At 38.0% G+C, this 24296-nt stretch overlaps 2 protein-coding genes across 2 annotated transcripts; one reads left to right on the top strand and one right to left on the bottom strand.

Moving 5' to 3' along the window:
* On the bottom strand, positions 397–1371 carry LOC108635663 (olfactory receptor 10R2). Its single transcript, XM_018046597.1, has one exon. The coding sequence runs from the start codon at positions 1369–1371 to the stop codon at positions 397–399; it is 975 nt and encodes a 324-aa protein (XP_017902086.1).
* On the top strand, positions 22038–23888 carry LOC108635662 (endogenous retrovirus group K member 7 Gag polyprotein-like). The gene has a single exon (XM_018046596.1). The coding sequence runs from the start codon at positions 22038–22040 to the stop codon at positions 23886–23888; it is 1851 nt and encodes a 616-aa protein (XP_017902085.1).

The raw sequence follows: 24296 nt of genomic DNA, 5'->3' as shown, positions 1-24296 counted from the left end.
ATAAGTCTTTCCCAACTCATATTCATGAGGCTAATTTCATGTTTGAATATTGCTTTCAAAAATACTGTCTGTTGCAATATGTGGACTAGAATGATTAACTGATTCACTATGGCCATAACACTGATCAGGTCAAGTATATGATTATTTTTACAGTCAGTAACATTCTAAACTCAATAAACCTCAAGGTAGCATCTTATTCTAAAAGAAAAATAGACATTGGTGTCACATAATTGACTTTATCTGGACTTGTCTATATTGCAATTGAGTTACAAAAGCTGAGAGAAGAAAATGTGCCAAATATTCTCAAAAAACAGAAATGATCAGTTAAAAAGATGTGGACATACATTCTTTGTCAGAAAGCTATATTTATTACAAAATCTGAAATATAATAATATATCAATCATACAATTTTAGGGATCCTTTCTTCCCCAACACTTTTCTAATAGCAACTTGAACATCCTTATTCCTTAGACTGTATACCATGGGGTTTAATAATGGAGTGACAATAGTGTATGTCACTGTTACTAATCTGTCCTTGTTAGACACATAGTTTGCTGTTGGTCTCAAGTAGATATAGGAAGCACAACCATAGTGAATAATGACAACAGTGAGATGAGACGCACAGGTGGAAAAGGCCTTCCGTCTGCCTTCAGCAGAGGGAATCTTCAGGATAGTCCTCAGAATGTAGATATAAGAAACACAGATGAATAAAAATGGGACCACGAGTACAAGAACACCACAGATGAATATGACAAATTCATGAGCATCTGTGTTTGTGCAAGCCAGACGAATAACTGGTGAGATGTCACAGAAGTAATGGTTGACTTTGTTGGCGCTACAGAAAGGGAGGCTGAAAACTAAATATACTACTGTTAGTGAGGCCAAGAACCCACCAATCCCACAGAGGGCTCCCAATTTTCCGCACACCTGCCAACTCATAAGGATAGGGTAATGTAAAGGGTGACAGATGGCAGCATAACGATCATAGCCCATAACTCCCAATAGCAAGCAATTGGTAATAGCAAAACCGAGGAAGAAGAACATTTGGATGGCGCAACAGTTGAAGGAGATTGTCCTGGCCACAGAAAAGAGATTGATGAGCATCTTGGGTAGGATGACGAAGGTGTAGCAGGTCTCTGATGTAGAGAGAATGCCGAGGAAGAAGTACATTGGTGTGTGCAGGCTTTTGTCCAGGCGGATGACACTAACAATAGTGACATTGCCACTGAGAATGGCTAAGTACAGAAAAAGGAAAACCGCAAAAAGAACAAGCTGAATGTCACCAAGACTTGAAAAACCCAGTAAAAGGAACTCGGTGACCATGGTGAGGTTTTCTGCCAAGACCTGAAAACAAAAGGGAAGTAAATGCATTCAGGTACATAAATATACAAATCTAGGGTATGCAGGCTTATATTCCTTTCTTGAGATGTTGGCAACGTCTTGCTTTTTCTAGTTCCTAGGAGCCTCTGGTTCATTATCCCCCTCTCCCTTCTTCAACCCCGGAAAATCATATCTCTTTTTCTGACTCTGATTCTGTCCTTCACTTTTAAGAACACTGTGTTTACATGGTCAAGTCCAAATAATATAAACTAATCTCTCTAGCTGAAGGTCACAGGGTTAGCAAACTTAATTTTATCTCTAGCCTAAATTCTCCCTTTTTCATGTAACCTAACTTATTTGCATGTTTCTGGGATTGATACATGGACATCTTTGAAAGGACATCATGCTGCCTCCTACAATTAGGAACACACCATGCAAAATGCAAAAATGAAACAAAGAAAATAAATCCTTTTTAATGGCATAAAACAACTAGGATCAAATTTAGCAAAAGAGGAGCAACATCTATACACAGAAAACCATCAAACATTGCTGAGAAAAATTAAAGATCCAAATAAATGAAAAGACAACCATTTCATGGATTGGAAGATTCATTATTATGAGATAATTATGAGCACAGTGATCCATATATTCATTACAGACTTTAAAAAATTGACAAAGTACTCACAAAATAAATATGGAAAAGAACTAGAATAACCAAAATAATTGTGAAAATGAAGGGCAAAGATAGAAGATTTATACTTTCTGATTTCAAAGTTTACTTTAATGATGGAGTAAACAAGAAAGCATGGTACTGGCATATAGATACACATATAGATAATGGTTAGAATTGAGAGTCCAGAAATATACACTTCAAAGGGTACCATTGTGAAAATGAAGGGAACATGATACAGAAAAAATGCATTCACAAAGCTTGTATTTGATAAGGGATTTGCATCCAGAATATACATATGACTCTTACAATTAAAATAAGAGAAGGATGAAGTTTAAAAATGGGCAAACTCTTTCAGTAGACATTTCATCAAAGTGTATCGGTGGCTAGGAGGTATATAAAGATACATTCAGCATCACTTGCCGTTAGAGAAATGCAAATTAAAACCACAATGTGATTACTGCTCATATGCACTAGGATTACTATAATGAAAGCAATAGATACTAAGAGGTGCTGGTAAGGAGGCAGAAAGGCTAAAACCTTCACATTTTGCTGATGGAAGTGTAATATTATGCAGTCACTTTTGAAAAGAGTTTCACAGTTTCTTCTAATGGTAAATATAAACTTAGCTAATGACATAGCAATTTTATTCTCAGGAATATAACAGAGGGAAGTGAATACTATCCACATAAATATTTTTAGTGAATGTTCTTAGTAGCAGTATTATTGATAATAGCCAAAAGGAAAGAAACTATTCAATTTTTGCATCCCAATATATGAAGAAATAAATTTATGGACAAACAAAATCTGATATACCCATAAAACTGACTATTATATTCAGTAGTAAAAGGAAGAACTGTGGTGCATACCACAGCATGAAGTGAAGTGAAGTGAAGTCGCTCAGTCGTGTCCGACTCTTTGCGACCCCATGGACTGTAGCCTCTTCTGTTCATGGGATTTTCCAGGCAATAGTCCTGGAGTGGATTGCCATCCTCAAAAATACTATGCTAAATGATAGTAGTCAAGTACAAAAGACTACACATTGGAAATTCTATTTATGTGAAATGTGTAGGAAAGGAAAATATATATCAGTGGAAAGATTAGTTGTAACCTTGGGATGGGGACAGGATGGAATTTGGCTGCAAACAGATAGGAAGTTATCTTTTGGGATGATGAAAATGTCCTAAAACTTTATTGTGGTGATAACCACACAACTCTATTACTTTATACAAATATAATACATGTATTTCATGGTATATTAAGCTATTTTTAAGAGACTGTTTTAAAGGAAATTGATAGATTGATGATTTAATTTTTTATATGTAGATTTATTTTAATTACTAAATGGAAACCTTTGGAACATTAGGATCCATTTAATTTTCATTATTAGTCCTTCTCTGGGATGTTTCAGTGTTTCTGAAACACATTACAGATCTTCCAAAAAAATTTATTAAGTAATTTTAAACATAAATTTTTTACATTTCTACCAACTTAAGATTTGCCATGATAGTGTATTGTCATGCTCAATTCTATCTCCAAAACCACAGTTAATATAACAATAAATATACAGTTTAAAAAAATACAGAAAAGAAGACTGTATACTTGCAATAGATGAGTAGGAGAGAGGTTCTACTGCATTCAATACAGAGGGATTGAGTTAGACTGTGAATTATGACTATTTAACATGCTCTCCCCTTTGAACAATGACAATATAGACATTCAAGAAAAAATAAGAAAACATTCTCCAGCTGATTCAAACCAATGATACCAAAAGACTCACTGTCTGTATATATAAACATGATAACTATATTCTTAAGTAACCAGAATTGCTCCTACCACCTTTCATTTTCTTTTCCCTTACCTTTTACTTCCTTGATAAATAGAAAAAATATTGTATAAGTCTCCAACTAATATAATTTTCAAAAAATTCTTGTGGCTATGTCAAGAAAAAAAATGCAAAAAATTAAAAGATTAGAAAAAAAGTACATTTTTTGATGGAAAAAATGGGAAAACTAAGTTCAAAACTAAAAACAGTATAACAGAGAACAGTAAATAACCAAAAATTTGACTGAATAAAATAAAACATATATTGACAACAAAAGCACAATCAGAAATATCAGAAAACAAATAATAAATTTAAAATTACCAAAAACATTTCAAAATATTAATATTAATAAAAATGTACTATAAACTGATGGAGGAAATAAACTTCTGGTGTAGAAAATGGATTTAGTATATGATTTATGAAAAGGAAATAACACGTATCAAATATATAAAAATTAGTTTTACATCATTTGTACCACAAGTTAAACTGAAAGATCACTTGTACTCGCCAAATTATCAATAGTGATGTTGATTATATGATTAGTAAAAGTGTTAATGCTAATATGTTTAAAAATAAGCTTTAATTTTATGGAAAGAAGTTCATCAAAATGTATCAAGGCCCTTGAATATATTCATTTATTTTTTTAAATAATTCTGTTTGAAATCTATCAAAATAGAATTTGATGTTTCTTCATCTGAAAAATGACAAATGTGAGAAATAAATGTATGTGTGAATAAGTATGTGGGAAGTATGTAGAAAGTACTTAAAATATCATGTACTACATAAGAAGCAAGCTACTAGTAGTCTGATTTTCTTTGACTACTGCTTTGTTGTTGTTGCTGTTTGGGGGTGTTTTGTTTATTTTGCTGGGTTTTTTTCCTCAGTAAATGAATCAGCTGTTCAAAGACAGTGATTTTGAAACTTTATGTTTATCCCATCTCTGAGGTTACAGAATCAAGTTAACGGTCAACACCAGCAGTTTTAATATACCAACAGTATAGATGAGAAAAATGAATGAAAGAATACAATACATGAGTGACCTTTCTTTAGAGTGAATCTTCTGTTTTAGGCTGTGTGTGTACATATGCACCTGCATGATAGGTGCCAATTAAAACATATTTCTTACTCTACCTTACAGGGAAAACCATGAACATAGAATATACAACACAAGGGGCTGATAGCTTTGTTGGAAAACAAAGTTGTTATTATTATTATTCATTATTATTTTTTTTTTTTTACCTTTTCAGGTCCCTTTCTTTCCATATCTTGTGTTTTTTACAGGCCTGATTTTTCTCTAGAGGCAGAAGAGAAATCTGAAGAGAATCAGTGTTTCTGAAAATGAAAATATATATATACATATATCCATCATACTCTTTACTTTCAATATAATTTGGCTTTCCTCTCTTAGTAGGACCCAATAAGGGAAATTAGAGGGAAAAAAAAAAAATCATTCAAGACAAGAACCTATAGATTTTTGCTTCCACTGCTTTTGACCTGAGAAGACCAACTGGAACTGAATATCTTCAAGAGTTATTTGGGCAGCAAGAATACAGGGTCCTGAGTATGGGAAGCAAGACATTAGAGACAGAGAGAAATCCTGGACAGGGTGGCAAGAAACAGGAGAATAAAGTGAGGGAAAAGCGAGTATTGAAACAGTTCAGCCGGGAAGAAGTGGTGAATGCAGAGAAATTAAATATGTTATCGAGTACCTCCTTACCCAAAATTTTGTAATGATGTGTTCCAATCCTTGGCAAAAATAGGGGGAAGGACTATGAATAAATTCGGTTCTCACTACATTCCAAATTTGTCTCTTCCATCTCCCAGATTTTATCTGTGGACACTGAGCATGCAGTGAGCCATGCTGTATCACGTCAATGCCTGTTTCAGTTTTGGGCAGATCCTCTGAACTCTGAGGAAAAAGGAAAACACTTCTCTCAAGTTTCATTCCCACAGCACTTCTTTCAATTTAACAAATATTTATTGAGTATACAGTAAGTCACAGTCACTCTATTAGATATTTGGAGTACATCAGTGAATAAAAAGATTCCAGCCCTTATAAAACATATTCTAGAATTTCTCACATTTTAGGTAATTATAGATAGTGATCTCACTTGCTCAGGAAAAAATCAAGTTCTTAGAAAGCAGACACCATGTAGCTGTTCAGGTGACAAAGTTTATGTGCCAGGCAACTTGTATTCACATGCATCCCTCTAACCCCATCAGCATCAGAGTTTCTAGAAAATATCAAATATTCAAAATATATGTGAGAGAAACAATGATTAAGTAAATTAAGATATGAATGAATCATCACAATGGATTCACATATATTTGTCAAGCAGTTTGGTAAAAATATTAAATAAGCAAATAAACTGGAATGAAATTTAAATCATGAAGAAAGTGCTGGATATGAAGTAAAAAGGCCCAAATATTGTTTATATTTCAGCATTTTCTTTGAGAAATAACTAAAGTTTCCTAAATCTCTGAAATTTGAAATATTATGAAAGTTAATGAAGAGAAAAAGTAAAAGTATAGCCCAGAATTACACATAAGAAGCCCTAATTAAGTATTTCCTTCTTTCCAAAGATTGATATCATGGATACCTCCTATAAACATTCTGCAATGTCGTATTGCTAATGTTTTCTTTTCTCTCAACCTCAGCATTATCCTCGTCTACCCACTCAGCAACTTCCCCTATAACCGCTCCACAATCCTTATCTATCATGTATACAAAGACCATAGTTTAAAAAAAAAAAAAATACTCCACATTTCTGAAAGAGATCTCTAGTCTTTCCGATTCTGTTCTTTTCCTCTATTTCTTTGCATTGATCACTGAGGAAGGCTTTCTTATCTCTTGCTATTCTTTGGAACTCTGCATTCAAATGCTTGTATCTTTCCTTTTCTCCTTTGCTTTTCACTTCTCTTCTTTTCCCAGCTATTTGTAAGGCCTCTTCAGACAGCCTTTTTGCTTTTTTGCATTTGTTTTCTATGGGGATGGTCTTGATCCTGTCTCCTGTATAATGTCACGAACCTCTGTCCATAGTTCATCAGGCACTCTATCAATCAGATCTAGGCCCTATATCTATTTCTCACTTCCACTGTATAATCATAAGGGATTTGATTTAGGTCATACCTGAATGATCTAGTGGTTTTCCCTACTTTCTTCAATTTAATTCTGAATTTAGCAATAAGGAGTTCACGATCTGAGCCACAGTCAGCTCTCTGGTCTTGTTTTTGTTGACTGTATAGAGCTTTTCCATCTTTGGCTGCAAAGAATATAATCAGTCTGATTTGAGTGTTGACCATCTGGTGATGTCCATGTGTAGAGTCTTCTCCTGTGTTGTTGGAAGAGGGTATTTGCTATGACCAGTGCATTTTCTTGGCAAAACTCTATTAGTCTTTGCCCCTGCTTCATTCCATTTTCCAAGGCCAAATTTGCCTGGTATATTTATTGTATAGTTATTCACAATATTTCCTCATCCTCTTTTAAAAATCTTTATGAATAATGGAAATGCCTGCTCTTTCATTCCAGATATTCGTAATTTGCATATTCTATCAATTGGCTGGATGTTTATCTGTGTTATTATCTTTTAAACTATCTTTTGATTTAATTGATTTATATAACTCTTCACACTTTTATCCATTCATTTTACCCTTTTCTTTAATATTCCCTTCTTTCAAGTTCACTGGATTTAATATGCTCTTTCTTTCTACTTCTTAAGGTGACAGTTTAAATCATTGATTTTAGATGCTCCTTCTAATAATTATTTAAGCTATAAATTTCCCTTTATGCATGTCAGCTGCATGCTACAAATCTGCATATATGTCTTTTCGTTTTGTTTAATTCAAAATACTGTCAATCTTTATTTCAACTTTTCTTGAACCATGAATTGTTTAGAAACATATCTTATTGCCAAATATATGTGATTCTCTCTCTCTCTTTTATTGTTGTTAGGGAGATTAAATGGAATCGTCTGTTCAGGCTTCAGAGACAAGATAGCAAAGCATGTCTCTGACCTTGTTTATGACCTGCCTGAACACTGTCCTGACTACATGCCTGCTGTGAGTGAAAGCAGAGAGATAGGAGATGGGTCTTGGAATTGTTGATCCCCTGGAGGAGGTTTGTCCAACCACACCTGGGCTTAACATTTCAAGATTTTCACAATGTGGACTAAAAAAAGATATACACTTGAGAGCTGTGAGTAAGCTTATTTGGAGCAAAATGAGGACTGCAGCCTGGGAGGCAGCATCTCAGATAGCGCTATAGACTGATCCAAAGTGCAGTGGGGGAAAGACAATATAAGGTTTGTGAAGGGGAGTTGGATACCATGAAGCACTCATTTTACAAAAGGTTTTTTGTTAGTCATGAGGATCTGATATCACCATGAAGGGATTTAGTGCTTCTCTAGATATGAGGAGATGCAAGGATGGAGATCATAAAATCTGTTACTAAACACATCCAACTATCTGAAGACCTGTCACCAGATTCCTGAAGCAGAGTGCCTCACTCCACCCTGAACTCCTCAGGGTTGCTGAAGGTCAACAGCTATAGCAGCATGGGGTTCTATCTCTGTAGAGGCAGATTGACAAATGCCTCTATTATTCAGTCATTGGCAATGATCTTTGGTAAGTGCAAATTCGTCGTTGACAAAGAAAAAAACAAACAGCACTTGTAAAAAAAAAAAAAAAATTAACTTAAAACCAATCACTCCTAGGAAGTCCTAGGAGTGATGCATTACCTGGGACTTTTTCCCAACTGAGACTCCAGATTGCTATTACATGGGGACTTCCCAGTGCTGTTTGAGTCTGGATGTTGTCTACCCAATTTGGTGATGTGTTAATATGTACTGTTGGCTTCCCTGGTGGCTCACACAGTAAAGAATCTGCCTGCAATGCAGAGTCTGGCAGGCTATAGTCCATGGGGTCGCAAAGCATCAGAAACAACTGAGTAACTAACATCCCTAAATAATAAGTAATATGTGCTGTAACTCTTTACTGTTTCTATTTCTCTTTTTGTTTAATGATCATATATTGAAAGTAAGTTATATAATTCTTCATTAAATATTGAAATTGCTTATTTGTGTATAATAAGTGATTTCTTTTGTTAATGAATCCTTTGAACTTGAAACAAAAGTTAAAGCTTTTGGCAAAACACTTGTTTAATTGAACTGCAATCACAGAACGTTTTTCATATAATTTCAGTCATTGTAAATATACAAAAAAATGTTTAATGGTCCAGAATTTGTTTTTCTTGGTGAGTGTTCCTTTGTGCTCTTGAAAAGGATACACTTTATGCTATGGCTGGATGGAATGTATATGTCAACCAGGTCAAGTCTGTTGATAGTGTGGTCAAATCTTTCAAACCTCACAGTCTCTTCTTATCTCCTTACTGTAATCCTGCTTGCATCTTGTAAAAACATTTGGCACCCAGTCATAAGTTGCTCAGCCATGTTCGACTCTTTGTGACCACATGGGCTGTGACCTACCAGGCTCCTCCATCCATGGGATTTTCCAGGCAAGAATACTGGAGTGGGTTTGCCATTTCCTTCTCCAGGAGATCTTCCCAACCCAGGGATTGAACCCAGCTCTCCTGCATTGTAGGCAGACACTTTACCATCTGAGCCACCAGGGAAATCCAGCAACAGCTAAATTATCTGAGGTCAACCTAGTATCTTGTCACTAAAGAGAAGTATATGGCTTCTTCACCACCACAGAATATCACATACTCATAGATCCTATCTATATACTCTCAGAAAGGACTTTGATTTTTGGTTTTTATGTGTTTGTCTTGGTAATATAAAGCTATTATACCAGATGGCCTTATTTTTTAAATAAGTAAAGAGTGTCAGAGAGCTATATTTCTAAAACAAAAGCAAGATGAAGACAATGAGTGTTTCTTTTATTGCAGGTGTTTACTTTTAATGTAATGTAATTTGGAGAATCTCCCCTCCAAAATTCGACATTAAACACCCTCCCCGCAATGTTTTCAAAGTAAGTACATCTTATATATAGGTCCACATTTCTGGCATAGGTCACTTCAGACACTTAATAATTTCAGGCAGACTAATTTAAAGAGGTAACTATTATGTTTTCAGCTTCAGATTGATGGAAAATTTCTCATGAACTTGCGATTCATTTGAAGACTGCTGCTTGTAATTGAAAGTTTAATTCAGACTCTAAAATTCATTCCCTGAGACACACTTGGGAGAAGGAAATGGCAACCCACTCCAGTGTTCTTGCCTGGAGAATCCCAGGGACAGAGGAGCCTGGTGGGCTGCTGTCTATGGGGTCACACAGAATCGGACACGACTGAAGCAACTTAGCAGCAGCAGATGCTATTGACCTCCCCTTAATTCCATCACAGATAATGCAATTATTGACAAAATTTCAGGCAAGTTTCAAAGAAGCGTAAAGGTAAATCCATGGAAAGTAACTCTTGTTTGTCTTGATACATAACTGGCTTCTTTTTGTTTCAGTGATGCATTGTTTAACTTCTTACTTAGGTTACATTGTGCAGCCAGGGTTAATTTTCTTTCCTTACTTTAGTTTAGTCCTTTCTCAGTGTACACAGTTATCACTGGAATGTCTCTTTATTGACCCCTTAAATCCATTCTCTACATCAGACCCAGTTAACTTTCCAAAATGAAAACATCATATTTCATCACTACCAAAAACTCTCCTCAGTGTCAAAAAATAAAATAAAATATCCCCAATGTAAGAAATGAATAAACTGGACTTACATTTATTTGTACGCCATTCCTTACATATACTATTTAGGCTAAATATAAGACTGGGTACTTTAAAATTTTAAGAGGAAAACAATAAGCAAAACCCTCTTTGACAAAATCGCAGCAATATTTTTTTTTTAAGCCATCATGCAGAGTAATGGAAATAAAAACAAAAATAAACAAGGGACCTAATGAAATTCAGAAGATTTTCACAACAGAGAAAACTATAAAAAAAAAAAAAAGAAAAGACAATATACAGATTTGGAAAAAATATTTGCAAGCAATGTGACTGAAAAGGGGTTAGCTGATTTACAATATAAAAAATAAATTAAGTTAATATTTAAAAGTAGGAAGAAGACCAAAGAGACATTTCTCCAAAGAAGACATGCAGAGGGGCAAGAGGCATATGAAAATGTGTTCAGCATCACTGATTATTAGAGAAGTGCAAATCCAAACTGCAATGAGATATCACCACACACCAGTTAGAATGATCATCATCAAAATATCTGAAAAAGATAAATGGTGGATAGAGTGTGGAGAAAAGGGAGCCCTCCTACACTGTTGGTGGTACAGCTACTATAGAGAACAGTATGAAAGTTTCCAAAACAACTAAAAATAGAGTTTCTTATGACCCAGAAATCCCACTCTTGGGCATATATCCAGAGAAAACGATGGTTCAAAAGAATACGTACACTTCAATGTTCACTGCAGCACTGTTTAAAATAGCCAAGACATGGAAGCAACTTAAATGTCCATCAACAGATGAAAGCATAAAGAAGATGTGGTACATATATGCAATGGAATATTGCTCAACCATTAAAAATAATGAAAATGACCTCTGAAGCAACATGGATGGGAGATATCATGCTAAGTGAAGTAAGACAGAAAGGCAAATATATGATATCATTTATATGCAGAATCTATTAAAAATGGTACCCATGAACTTATTTACAAAGCAGAAACAGACTCACAGACATAGATAAGGAATTTATGGTTACCAGGGGCAAAGACTGGAGGGAGGAATAAGTTAGAAGTTTGGGATTGACATGTACACACGTCTAAATTTAAAATAAAAAGCCTTTCCATGAAAAATAAACAAATAATTTTTACTTTAACTTAAAAAAAGAGAGAAGTGGATGAACTGAGTCATCAACTTTTTTTACAGCTTGGCTGGAGGGACATCCCCTGGCAATGATTAAAATCAGAACTAGTGTCCTTTCAGATCTCTGTTTGACACAATTTTATATTTTCACGTTTGTTGTTGGGAGGAAGTGAAAACATGTTATTTCAACGTTAGACAAAGTTATATCTCTATCATTTGCTTCATCGTTTTTTTTTGTTTTTTTTTTTTTTAATTCTAAACTAATGTCTGTATAACTGGCATCACAGATCATTCTCGTACAGACATCTTCTGTAAAAACGGACTTGGGCATAATGCTCCTATGACACCATGGAATGAAATTACGTGAAATGAAATTTATCACTCTAATTCTGCACAGTCTCTGAAACTTCCACTTTTTAATGATTTCAGCACATTGCTGATTTATTTGCTTGCACACTGGTAAATTTTAACACATGCTTGAGTTTTTTATTTTTTTCTAAAATGTCTAACATATTTTTAAATGCACAACCTTTCATTTCTTATGAGATCACATGTAAATAATGCAACATGGCATGCAAAGTCCTATATGTTCCACTTCTTATTTCCAGTCTTTTATATGACCATGCCCAACTCCTCATAATCTATATAACCTACATTTCTTCTTCTCAAGCTTTCTGAGGTAAAAGATCAATTTTCCCCAAAATTTATTATGTACCAAAGATTTTGGAAAATATAATGGAAGTTAGTAATTTCAAACATAAAATTAAAAAGAAATACAAGAACTTTTCTTGTTTTATTATTATATTAACATACATGAAATTGCTCTGTTGAGTTTGAAATAAAAGTTTCTAAATATTTACTCTCAGTTTTCAGTACTTATTTTGCTGCAGACATGTAACAAATGCTCCCTAGTCTCCTTCCATTCTTTGGCATTGCTCTGTGTTTCAGGTAATTCCAAATGAAACTGTATAACTCAGATTGGAACTTGAACCCATAACTGAGATCACACTTGGTCTCAGGTCTTAATGAAGCTCTGTTGCAGGGAAGAGCCATTTCTCACTCCATGTTGGATCAGTTTCTTTGATTTTAACTTTTGCTTGTCATTGCTTTTGTTATTATAAGCATACATAATAGGAAACCCGGCCCTTCTGCCTGACTGTTAAAAACTAAAGTGCCTTTGTTCAACTCACAGGGAGATAACTTGACTCTGCCCACCTGTGACCAGCTACAAGAAAGAAAAGATTAACACATCCCCTCCCTGAGATTGGCCAATCCAGGAGAGATTTGCAAGATAATGACTTTTTTGCTTTCCTTCTTAGCCCCTCCTCCATTCTTCTCTACTAAAGAATCTGGCAGCCAGATCCCAAGGAGATGGTTATTTTGAGACATTTGTTCTGCCATCTTCTCAGTCAGCCTGCTTTCTGAATAAAGTATTCTTTGTCTCCAATCTATTGACCTATTGTGCAGAAGCAGAGAGAGCTTAGACTCCATAACAACTCAGGTTCTTGATGTCTCATTGAAGAGAGAATTCAATGAGGGACAAAATGATAGATAAGAGATGGATTTATTTAGACAGAAACAGACTGCATAGAGTGTAGGCCATCTCAGAGAGTGAAAGTAACCCCAGAGTATGGGATTGTCCGTTTTTATAGGGGCGAGTAATTTCATAGGCCAATGAGTGGGAAGAGTATTCCAGCTATTTTGGGGAAGGGGTGTGAATTTCTATAAATTAGACCACTGCACACTTTTTGATCTTTATAGTTGACCTTGAAACTCTCATGGCACCTATTGCATTATTTAGCTTGCTGATGTGTTACAGTGAGCCTAAATTGAGGCTAAAGACAGAGGAAGTTGACTATCTGCCATCTTGGACCTTTTTCAGTTGCTAATTCATGTCCGACTCTTTGCAACCTCATAGACTGCAACACTCCAGGCTCCTCTGTCCTCCACTAACTCTCAGAGTTTGCTCAAATTCATGTCCGTTGAGTTGGTGACACTAACTATCCCATCCTCTGTTGTCCCCTTCCCCTTTTGCCTTCAGTCTTTCCCAACATGAGGATCTTTTCCAATGAGTCTGCTCTTTGCCTCAGGTGGCCAAAGTGCTGGAGTTTCAGCTTCAGCATCAGTCCTTCAATGTATATACTGGGTTGATTTCCTTTAGGATTGACCTTTTTGATATCCTTACAGTCCATTGTTTCCACTTTTTCCCCTCCTATTTCCCATGAAGTAATTTGACCAGATGCCATTATGTTACCTTTTTGAATGTTGAGTTTCAAGCCAAGTTTTTCACTCTCCTTTTTCAACATTATTAAGAGGTTCTTTAGTTCCTCTTCACTTTCTGCCACTAGAGTGGTATCATCTGCATATCTGAGGTTGCTGTTTCTCCTGGCAATCTTGACTTCAGCTTGTGATTCATCAAGCCCAGCATATTGCATGATGTTCTGCATGTAAGTTAAATAAGCAGAGTGACAATATACGGTCTTGGTCCTATTTGGTTTTCATCAGTTTATGTCATGTCCTTGTATTATGTCACTGTTTTAAAGGCCATTCTCTGCCCCCTTCCCTCCTGTTTCACAAATATTTAGAATACCCACAACAATCAAAACTGAAATATTGTCTGTGCCTTCACCTCCTCAGTTTGAAGTCCAATGAGGCCTTTGTGTGTGGATGAAAAAATTCATTAAAATTTTTACTGGCTTAAAGCCATTTCAGTAATAGCATGAATACATTCGAATGTCAAACCCTCACAATCCTTCTACATGCAGGCATTAAGTAAACAACTAATTACAAAGCCTAGAATATGTGAAGTTGAAAAAAAATCAATTAAATACTAGGAAAGCAAGCCCCTGGAGGAAAACTTAATGAGACTTTATAAAAATTATATTTATTTGTATATTTCTCTTTTAAAAAAACATAGTATTTTAATTTTTATTTATATAATCTTCTAAAATAAATAGAGTTAGAAAATGGTTAAAACTGAAAATATGAATAAGAATTAAAGAAATGAAGATTAAGCTGACTATATTTAGGAATAAAATTCTGATCATTTTACCCCAAAATTTTTAGGTCTTATCTTTTCAATTTTTTTAAATATCATGTCTTCCCAGAAATTATATATATATATATAAATCCATGATGAGATTAATTACTTGAACTATTATAATATCATTGTAATATATTTACTTAGTAGGTAAATTGAAAGTGAAAGTGTTAGTTGCACAGTCATGTCTGACCCTTTGTGACCCCATGGACTATACTCTGCCAGGCTTCTCTGCCCATGGGATTCTCCAGGAAAGAATTCTGGAGTGGGTTGCCATTCCCTTCTTCAGGGGAATCTTCTCAACCCAAGGATCTAACCCTGGTCTCCTACATTGCAGGAAGATTCTTTTCCATATGAGCCACCAAGCCACCAGGTAAGCATTAGTAAAATTTATATATTGCAGGATTTATTACAGTTCTTAAACAAAAGACCCTAGTTTTTAATACAGTTAGTAGAGACATCTAAAATACATGTCTCTTAGGATATAAACATTTAATTTGCTTAGCCAGTTCTCTTTTTTAAAATATTTGAGTAATTCATCATGTTGAAATATACTTTTGAACTTTATTTGTGGTTGGTTATTATGTGTGCACACCTGTAATGATTAATTGTTAAGACTCCTTTCCACCTGTTTACTCTGTAGAAGATTACAGCTGGTAAACAATGCTTCCTTTATTTGAGTCAATGCATACTATATCTGTGATTACATAACTTATTATCTCTCTGTTTAGTCTTATCTGCTTGCACAAAGAGCCCTGCACACAAAATGAAACAATGTTTAATAGAAAGTGTGTATATATGTAACACTTATTAAAATCAATAAAAATTGAACATTTACACATCTTTTGCTTTGTAAAGGAATAGCTTTATTTAATTTTGGGGGAATCATTGTTATTCTTTAACTGAAGAGTATTGGTAGCCTAGATTCTTCTTGACATGAAATGAAAGCAATTACCTCTCCTAAAAGAATTTTCCTTTTTTTCTCTAAATGTAGAATCTAGGTTCTGAGACAATATGATATTTTAGTGAAGGTAAAATCACTGCAGATAGTGACTTCAGCCATGAAGTTAAAAGATGCTTACTCCTTGGAATAAAAGTTATGACCAACCTAGATAGCATACTGAAAAGCAGAGACATTACTTTGCCAACAAAAACCCATCTAGTCAAGGCTATAGTTTTTTCAGTGGTCATGTATGGATGTGAGAGTTGGACTGTGAAGAAAGCTGAGCACTGAAGAATTGATGCTTTTGAACTGTGGTGTTGGAGAAGACTCTTGAGAGTCTCTTGGACTGCAAGGAGGTCCAACCAGTCCATTCTGAAGGAGATCAGCCCTGGGATTTCTTTGGAAGGAATGATGCTGAAGCTGAAACTCCAGTACTTTGGCCACCTCATGCGACGAGTTGACTCACTGGAAAAGACTCTGATGCTGGGAGGGATTGGGGCAGGAGAAGAAGGGGAAGACAGAGGATGAGATGGCTGGATGACATCACTGACTCGATGGATGTGAATCTAAATGAACTCTGGGTGTTGGTAATGGACAGGGAGGCCTGATGTGCTGCGATTCATGGAGTCGCAAAGAGTCAGACACAACTGAGTGACTGGACTGAACTGAACTGAAAGGTGCTGTTACTAGTGTTTGGGGCACTTTTAATAATGACCGAGTTTAAGAATAATTTTTAGATCTTTTAACTGGTTAGGTTCTATTTAAGTTTATGTGAATCCTGTATAATTTATAAGATTTCATTTGCTACTATTATGTAAAAAGCTACTTTGGCTGGTCAAATGAAACTAAAGGAAAAGTCATTAAGAGATCCTTTATGAAATCCCAAGAGAAGTGAGAGAGTCATTTCCTAGGCAGGTTGATAAGAAGTCCAGGGGTCCCCAATGAGAGAGGGGTCTGGGATTCTCAATGAGAAAGAAAAGACAAACTGTTTTTTTCCCTCTGCATTCCTTAGGATTATATAACAATAATGTATCCTGCTTGAGGACAGTCTCTGAAAAAAACTTTCTGGCTAATCCTGTTATCTTAAAATGTAAATTATGGGAGTAGGTCTAGTGAGGTCTTTACTACCTCTAGACATTCTTTGGATTCATTGTAATAACTATTTAAAGAGTATATAGCTCCATTGCTAACACTAACAAGGGGGTACTCTTTCTGCCCCCTTCTGATGTCTATGTTAGAAGATTTCTCTATCCCTTTCATACTTTAATAACTCTATTGCACAAAAGCTCTGAGTGACCAAGCCTCGTCTCTGGCCCCGCATTGAATTCTTCTCCTCCAGAGGCCAAAAATCCTGGCATCTTTTGGTGGTTCAGCAACAACCTTTTATCTTGGGGGCTCGTCAGCGATTCTTCAGGACAAGGCAAGCATGCTTTGGAGCTCTAGTTCTTTGTTCTCCTAGTGAACACATTTTCTGCTGTACTTTACTAACTCTACGGTGTGCTTGTGTAAATGAATGACAAGTGAGGAGCCCTGCTCTGTAGTTATGTAGTGACCTCATATGGCTTATGGCAGAAAACTGTCGGGGGTTTATACCAACCTGCCAATGCCAAGAGGCACCCAATGTTTCCTCTGGGGACTTACCAGAAATGGGCAACGTGTGTGGACTGAACTCTCCTTTCTCAGTCAAACTTTTCAATCTCTTTGACCATTTCCTAACTCCTTGGGAATTAGAAGTACTAACTTAATCTGTCAGATCATAGACTTTCAAGGGACTTGTGATCTATGCTGTTACTATGTACTATGACTTAGGTCCCAGACTTGGATTGGTAGTCAGGAAGTGCCTAGCCTCGCTAGGAATCAAAAGTTCAGAAGTTAGATGGAGCTCTAGCTACAAGAGCACCTCTGAGGTTAAAGGTTACTCAGATTGTAACTGAAATGGGTGTTTTTTTTTTTTTTCCCTTTGGTAACACTGGCTCTTAGTGGACCAGAGGAGGCTCTTTTACTGGTGTGGTGATGCTTGGAAGAAACCTTTCAGTTTTATGTTCATACTGGTCTCATTGTGGTCAGGAATATACTCAGGGTCATGCACAGGCACTCAGGTGACAAATGTTTCCCCCAGCGGTCTTAGCTTGGGAGGCATTCCAGAAGGTTATTCTGATTGCACCCCGGGTGTCATCAGAGGCAAACAAGGTTTTAATGATGAGGAGTTGGCTGTCAGTCAGGGATGCCATCAGGTATACCCCTGGTGCATCCCCACCCCATCTCGGTGGTAGAACATGGAGGGACTAGTATGGCACCTGCATCAGTAAGGGACAGACTAAGTCTGACCAGGAAAGAAAAGCTTTGGTGTAAAGTCTGTCTACACCCCCATCTAGAACATGGAGGGATGCCTCCTGTAGAAAAATGGTCCTGGTCTTTATTTTTTCCTCTCTTACAGATGGGAGCTAACCATTCCAGCCTCACCCCTTTGAACTGTATCCTGAAAAACTGGGATAGACTTGATCCCCAGGGCTTAAGAAGACACACCTGGTCTTCCTATGTGATACTGCATGGCCGTGGTACCCACTGGAGGATGGCAAATGGTGGCCAGTTGGAGGGTCTCTTAAGTATAATACTGTTTTACAATTAGACTGGTTCTATAGAAAACAAGGGAAATGGGTAGAAGTAGCATATGTGTTGCTCTTTTTCTCTCTGTGAAATATGCCAGATTTATGTCCTAAGGATATAGATTTGGGTGTGAAACCTTCAGCTCCCTCCTGTCCTCCTACTTTGCCCCCCTAACCGGGGCTCCAAATTGGGCAAACTGGAAGTCAGAGAAACCCCCACCTCCCAAGAAGGGTTGTTTTGGTCTCAGTAAAAGCCCAAACTGAAATTCAAATTGCCCAAGAAGAGGTCTAAACAACTTCTGTCTCAGTACAACCTCAGACTACTCTGGTTTCAAAGAAACTCAGACCATTGAAGTAAGAGATGAGATGGAGGACAAGAGACAAAGAGATAAAGTAAAGCAGGTTTCTCCAATCTATCCCTGGTATCATATGCACAGAACAGCCAGAGAGACTGAGGAATAGCCACACAAGCTGTTGCCTCTTCAGGAAGCACCCACCGGGAGAAATGATCAGTCTATGAGAGTTAATAAGCCCTTTTCCTGTCAAGAAACACAAAAGATCAAGGAGGATCTGGGAGACTATTTAGAACACCCAGAAAACTATATTAGAGCTTTTAAAGGTGTTACTCTGCTTTATGACCTTACTTGGAAGGATGTGATGTATATCTTGGGACAAACGCTGACTCCTGACTCCTGAGAAAAGCTGTTGATTACGAAGATGAATGCGTTGGTAATGAATCAGTAGGGAAGAGGGAGGACAAGATAGCCGCCCTCTCCACTGGGAATCAGTTCAATTCAGTTCAGTCACTCAGTCCTGTCTGACTCTTTGCGACCCCATGAATTGCAGCACGCCAGGCCTCCCTGTCCATCACCATCTCCCGGAGTTCTCTAACTCATGTCCTTCGAGTCAGTGATGCCATCCAGCCATCTCATTCTCTGTTGTCCCCTTTCCTCCCTCCCAGCTTCAGAGTTTTTTCCAGTGAGTCAACTCTTCACATGAGGTGGCCAAAGTACTGGAGTTTCAGCTTCAGAATCATTCCCTCCAAAAAAATCCCAGGGCTGATCTCTTTCAGAATGGACTTGTTGGATCTCCTCGCAGTCCAAGGGACTCTCAAGAGTCTTCTCCAACACCACAGTTCAAAAGCATCAATTCTTCCGTGCTCAGCTTTCTTCACTGTCCAAACTCACATCCATACATGACCACTGAAAAAAACATATCCTTGACTAGACGGACCTTTGTAGGCAATGTCTCTGCTTTTCAGTATGCTATCTAGGTTGGTCACAACTTTTCTTCCAAGGAGTAACCATCTTTTAATTTCATGGCTGCAGTCACGATCTGCAGTGATGTTGGAGCCCAAAAAAATAAAGTCTGACACTGTTTCCACTGTTTCTCCATCTATTTCCCATGAAGTGGTAGGACCGGATGCCATGATCTTCGTTTTTCTGAATGTTGAGCTTTAAGCCAACTTTTTCACTCTCCACTTTTACTTTCATCAAGACGCTTTTGAGTTCCTCTTCACTTTCTGCCATAAGCATGGTGTCATCTCCATATCTGAAGTTATTGATATTTCTCCCAGCAAATTTGATTCCAGCTTGTGCTTCTTCCAACTCAGCGTTTCTCATGATGTACTCTGTATATAAGTTAAATAAGCCGGGTGACAATATACAGCCTTGACGTACTCCTTTTCCTATTTGGAACCAGTCTGTTGTTCCATGTCAATCAGTTCAGTTCCGTTCAGTTCAGTCGCTCAGTCGTGTCCGACTCTTTGCAACCCCATGAATCGCAGCACGCCAGGCCTCCCTGTCCATCACCATCTCCCGGAGTTCACTCAGACTCATGTCCATCGAGTCCGTGATGCCATCCAGCCATCTCATCCTCGGTCGTCCCCTTCTCCTCCTGCCCCTAATCCCTCCCAGCATCAGAGTCTTTTCCAATGAGTCAACTCTTCACATGAGGTGGCCAAAGTACTGGAGCTTCAGCTTTAGCATCATTCCTTCCAGAGAAATCCCAGAGTTGATCTCCTTCAGAATGGCCTGGTTGGACCTCCTCGCAGTCCAAGGGACTCTCAAGAGTCTTCTCCAACACCACAGTTCAAAAGCATCCATTCTTCAGTGCTCAGCTTTCTTCACAGTCCAACTCTCACATCCATACATGACCACTGGAAAAACCATAGCCTTGACTAGAGGGACCTTAGTCGGCAAAGTAATGTTTCTGCTTTTCAATATACTATCTAGGTTGGTCATAACTTTTCTTCCAAGGAGTAAGCGTCTTTTAATTTCATGGCTGTAGTCACCATCTTCAGTGATTTTGGAGCCCCCCCCACCAAAAAAAAAAAAGTCTGACACTGTTTCCACTGTTTCTCCATCTATTTCCCATGAAGTGATGGGACCAGATGCCATGATCTTCGTTTTCTGAATGTTGAGCTTTAAGCCAACTTTTTCACTCTCCTCTTTCACTTTCATCAAGAGGCTTTTCAGTTTCTCTTCACTTTCTGCCATAAGGGTGATGTCATCTGCATATCTGAGGTTGTTGATATTTCTCCCAGCAATCTTGATTCCAGCTTGTGTTTCTTTCAACCCAGCGTTTCTCATGATGTACCCTGAATAGAAGTTAAATAAGCAGGGTGACAATATACAGCCTTGACGTGGTCCTTTTCCTATTTGGAACCAGTCTGTTGTTCCACGTCCAGTTCTAACTGTTGCTTCCTGACCTGCATACAGATTTCTCAAGAGGCAGGTCAGGTGGTCTGGTATTCCCATCTCTTTCAGAATTTTCCACAGTGTGTTGTGATCCACACAGTCAAAGGCTTTGGCATAGTCAATAAAGCAGAAATAGATGTTTTTCTCAACTCCTTTGCTTTTTCGATGATCCAGCGGATGTTGGCAATTTGATCGCTGGTTCCTCTGCTTTTTCTAAAATCAGCTTGAACATCAGGGAGTTCACGGTTCATGTATTGTTGAAACCTGGCTTGGAGAATTTTGAGCATTACTTTACTAGCATGTGAGATGAGTGCAATTGTGTGGTAGTTTGAGCATTCTTTGGCATTGCCTTTCTTTGGGATTGGAATGAAAACTGACCTTTTCCAGTCCTGTGGCCACTGCTGAGTTTTCCAAATTTGCTGGCATATTGATTGCAACACTTTCTCAGCATCATCTTTCAGGATTTGAAATAGTTCAACTGGAACTCCATCACCTCCACTAGCTTTGTTCATAGTGATGCTTTCTAAGGCCCACTTGACTTCACATTCCAGGATGTCTGGCTCTGCGGGGGACTGCCCGTGAAGGGTTAAGTCTTGGGAGCTGCTCGGCGTTATGCAGAGCCCTAGGACATGTGCCTAAGCTCCCTGTCCCGCCACCCTCAAGAATTTTTATAGCCCTTAAGGCTCCAAGATGTTTGGTTTCGGCAACATGTCATAGAAGATAGATTAGCTTATTGTGATCTGTATACAATGGTACGGGTCTGGTGATTGTATTTGGAGATGAAAAACAATCTTGTAAAGGTCAGAAATCACGTATTTTATCCTATATATACTGCAGCACAATAAAGCAAGGTATCAGCCATTTTGGTCTGATCCTCTCAACCCCATCTTTTGTCTCTCTCTTATTTTCTTAGCGGGGACGCTCCGTTCTCTCCCTGTGCAGGTGCGACTCTTGCTTGTGCTGGCCGCGGCAGGTGGCGCCCAACGTGGGGCTGTTCGACAGTTTTCCTCGCCACTACTCTCATTAATTAAAAAGAGTGAGTATATAAGTATACAAGTGCATTAACATAGAGGAGGAGTAGTAAGGTATATAGTTGAGAGTATAAATATGGGACAGACGCATAGTCGTCAATTGTTTGTACATATGCTATCTGTAATGTTGAAACATCGGGGAATTACTGTTTCCAAACCTAAACTAATCAATTTTCTTTCATTTATTGAGGAGGTTTGCCCTTGGTTCCCCAGAGAAGGTACAGTAAATTTGGAGACATGGAAGAAGGTAGGGGAACAAATCCGGACTCATTATACTTTACATGGCCCTGAAAAAATCCCTGTTGAAACTTTATCCTTTTGGACACTAATTCGTGATTGTCTGGATTTTGATAATGATGAATTAAAACGTTTAGGAAATTTATTAAAACAGGAAGAAAATCCTCTCCATGTTCCCGATTCGGAACCCAGGTATGCTGTTCCCGAGGGAGTTGAAGGTGATCCTCCGCTTCCTAATTTATTGCGTCCTTCGGATAATGATGATTCACTTTCCTCCACAGATGAGGCAGAATTAGACGAAGAAGCTGCTAAATACCATCAAGAAGATTGGGGTTTTTTAGCACAAGAAAAGGGGGCGTCAACATCTAAAGATGAATTGGTTGAATGTTTAAAAAACCTCACTATTGCTTTACAGAACTCAGGAATCAAGTTTCCTAGTAACAATGCCAAATCTCCTTCTGCTCCGCCTCTTCCCCCTGCTTATGCTCCTTCTGTTGTGGCTGGTCTCGATCCCCCTCCAGGGCCCTCTCCACCGTCTGAAAACATGTCTCCGCTGCAGAAGGCATTGAGACAAGCACAGCGACTTGGTGAGGTTGTCTCTGATTTTTCTCTTGCTTTTCCTGTCTTTGAAAATAACAACCAGCGTTATTATGAATCACTGCCTTTTAAGCAACTAAAAGAGTTAAAGATTGCTTGTTCACAATACGGTCCTACCGCTCCATTCACCATTGCTATGATAGAAAATTTGGGTACTCAAGCTTTACCCCCAAATGATTGGAAACAAACAGCTAGGGCTTGTCTCTCAGGGGGAGATTATTTACTATGGAAATCTGAATTTTTTGAACAATGTGCTCGTATAGCTGATGTTAACCGACAGCAAAATATACAAACCTCCTATGAAATGTTGATTGGTGAAGGCCCTTACCAGGCTACTGATACTCAACTTAATTTCTTACCTGGTGCATATGCACAAATATCAAATGCAGCTCGGCAGGCATGGAAAAAACTTCCTAGCTCCAGTACTAAGACAGAAGATCTTTCAAAAGTCCGACAGGGACCTGATGAGCCTTACCAAGACTTCGTGGCACGGCTTTTAGATACTATAGGTAAGATAATGTCAGATGAACAGGCTGGGATGTTATTGGCAAAACAATTGGCTTTTGAAAACGCTAACTCTGCCTGTCAAGCTGCCTTAAGACCTTATCGTAAAAAGGGAGATCTGTCTGATTTTATTCGCATTTGTGCTGATATTGGACCCTCCTACATGCAAGGCATTGCTATGGCAGCAGCATTACAAGGAAAAAGCATAAAGGAGGTACTTTTTCAGCAACAAGCCCGGAATAAGAAAGGACTTCAAAAGTCAGGTAATTCTGGTTGTTTTGTTTGTGGTCAACCTGGCCATCGGGCGGCAGTGTGCCCTCAAAAACAACAAAGCCCTGTTAACATTCCTAATTTGTGCCCACGATGTAAAAAAGGAAAACATTGGGCACGGGATTGCCGTTCTAAAACGGATATTCAAGGTAATCCTTTGCCCCCGGTTTCGGGAAACTGGGTGAGGGGCCAGCCCCTGGCCCCGAAACAATGTTATGGGGCAACGCTGCAGGTTCCAAAAGAACCATTGCAGACCTCTGTCGAGCCACAAGAGGCAGCGCGGGATTGGACCTCTGTGCCACCTCCTACACAGTACTAACTCCCGAGATGGGGGTTCAAACCCTTGCCACAGGAGTGTTTGGGCCTTTACCTCCAGGGACAGCTGGATTGCTCTTGGGGCGCAGCAGTGCGTCTTTAAAAGGAATACTTATTCATCCTGGTGTGATTGACTCTGATTATACAGGAGAGATAAAAATATTAGCCTCCGCTCCTAATAAAATTATTGTAATCAATGCAGGACAACGTATAGCTCAACTCCTTTTAGTTCCATTAGTTATACAAGGAAAAACAATTAATAGAGACCGTCAAGATAAAGGTTTCGGGTCATCTGACGCCTATTGGGTGCAAAATGTTACCGAAGCACGACCAGAACTTGAGCTACGCGTTAATGGTAAGCTTTTCCGCGGAGTGCTTGATACAGGGGCCGATATTAGTGTTATTTCTGATA

This window comes from Capra hircus, chromosome 3, assembly GCF_001704415.2.
Source record: "Capra hircus breed San Clemente chromosome 3, ASM170441v1, whole genome shotgun sequence".
Classification (NCBI taxonomy): Eukaryota; Metazoa; Chordata; class Mammalia; order Artiodactyla; family Bovidae; genus Capra; species Capra hircus.
The sequence above is the reverse complement of the archived record's forward strand: the minus strand, read 5'-3'. Positions and strand labels throughout refer to the sequence as shown.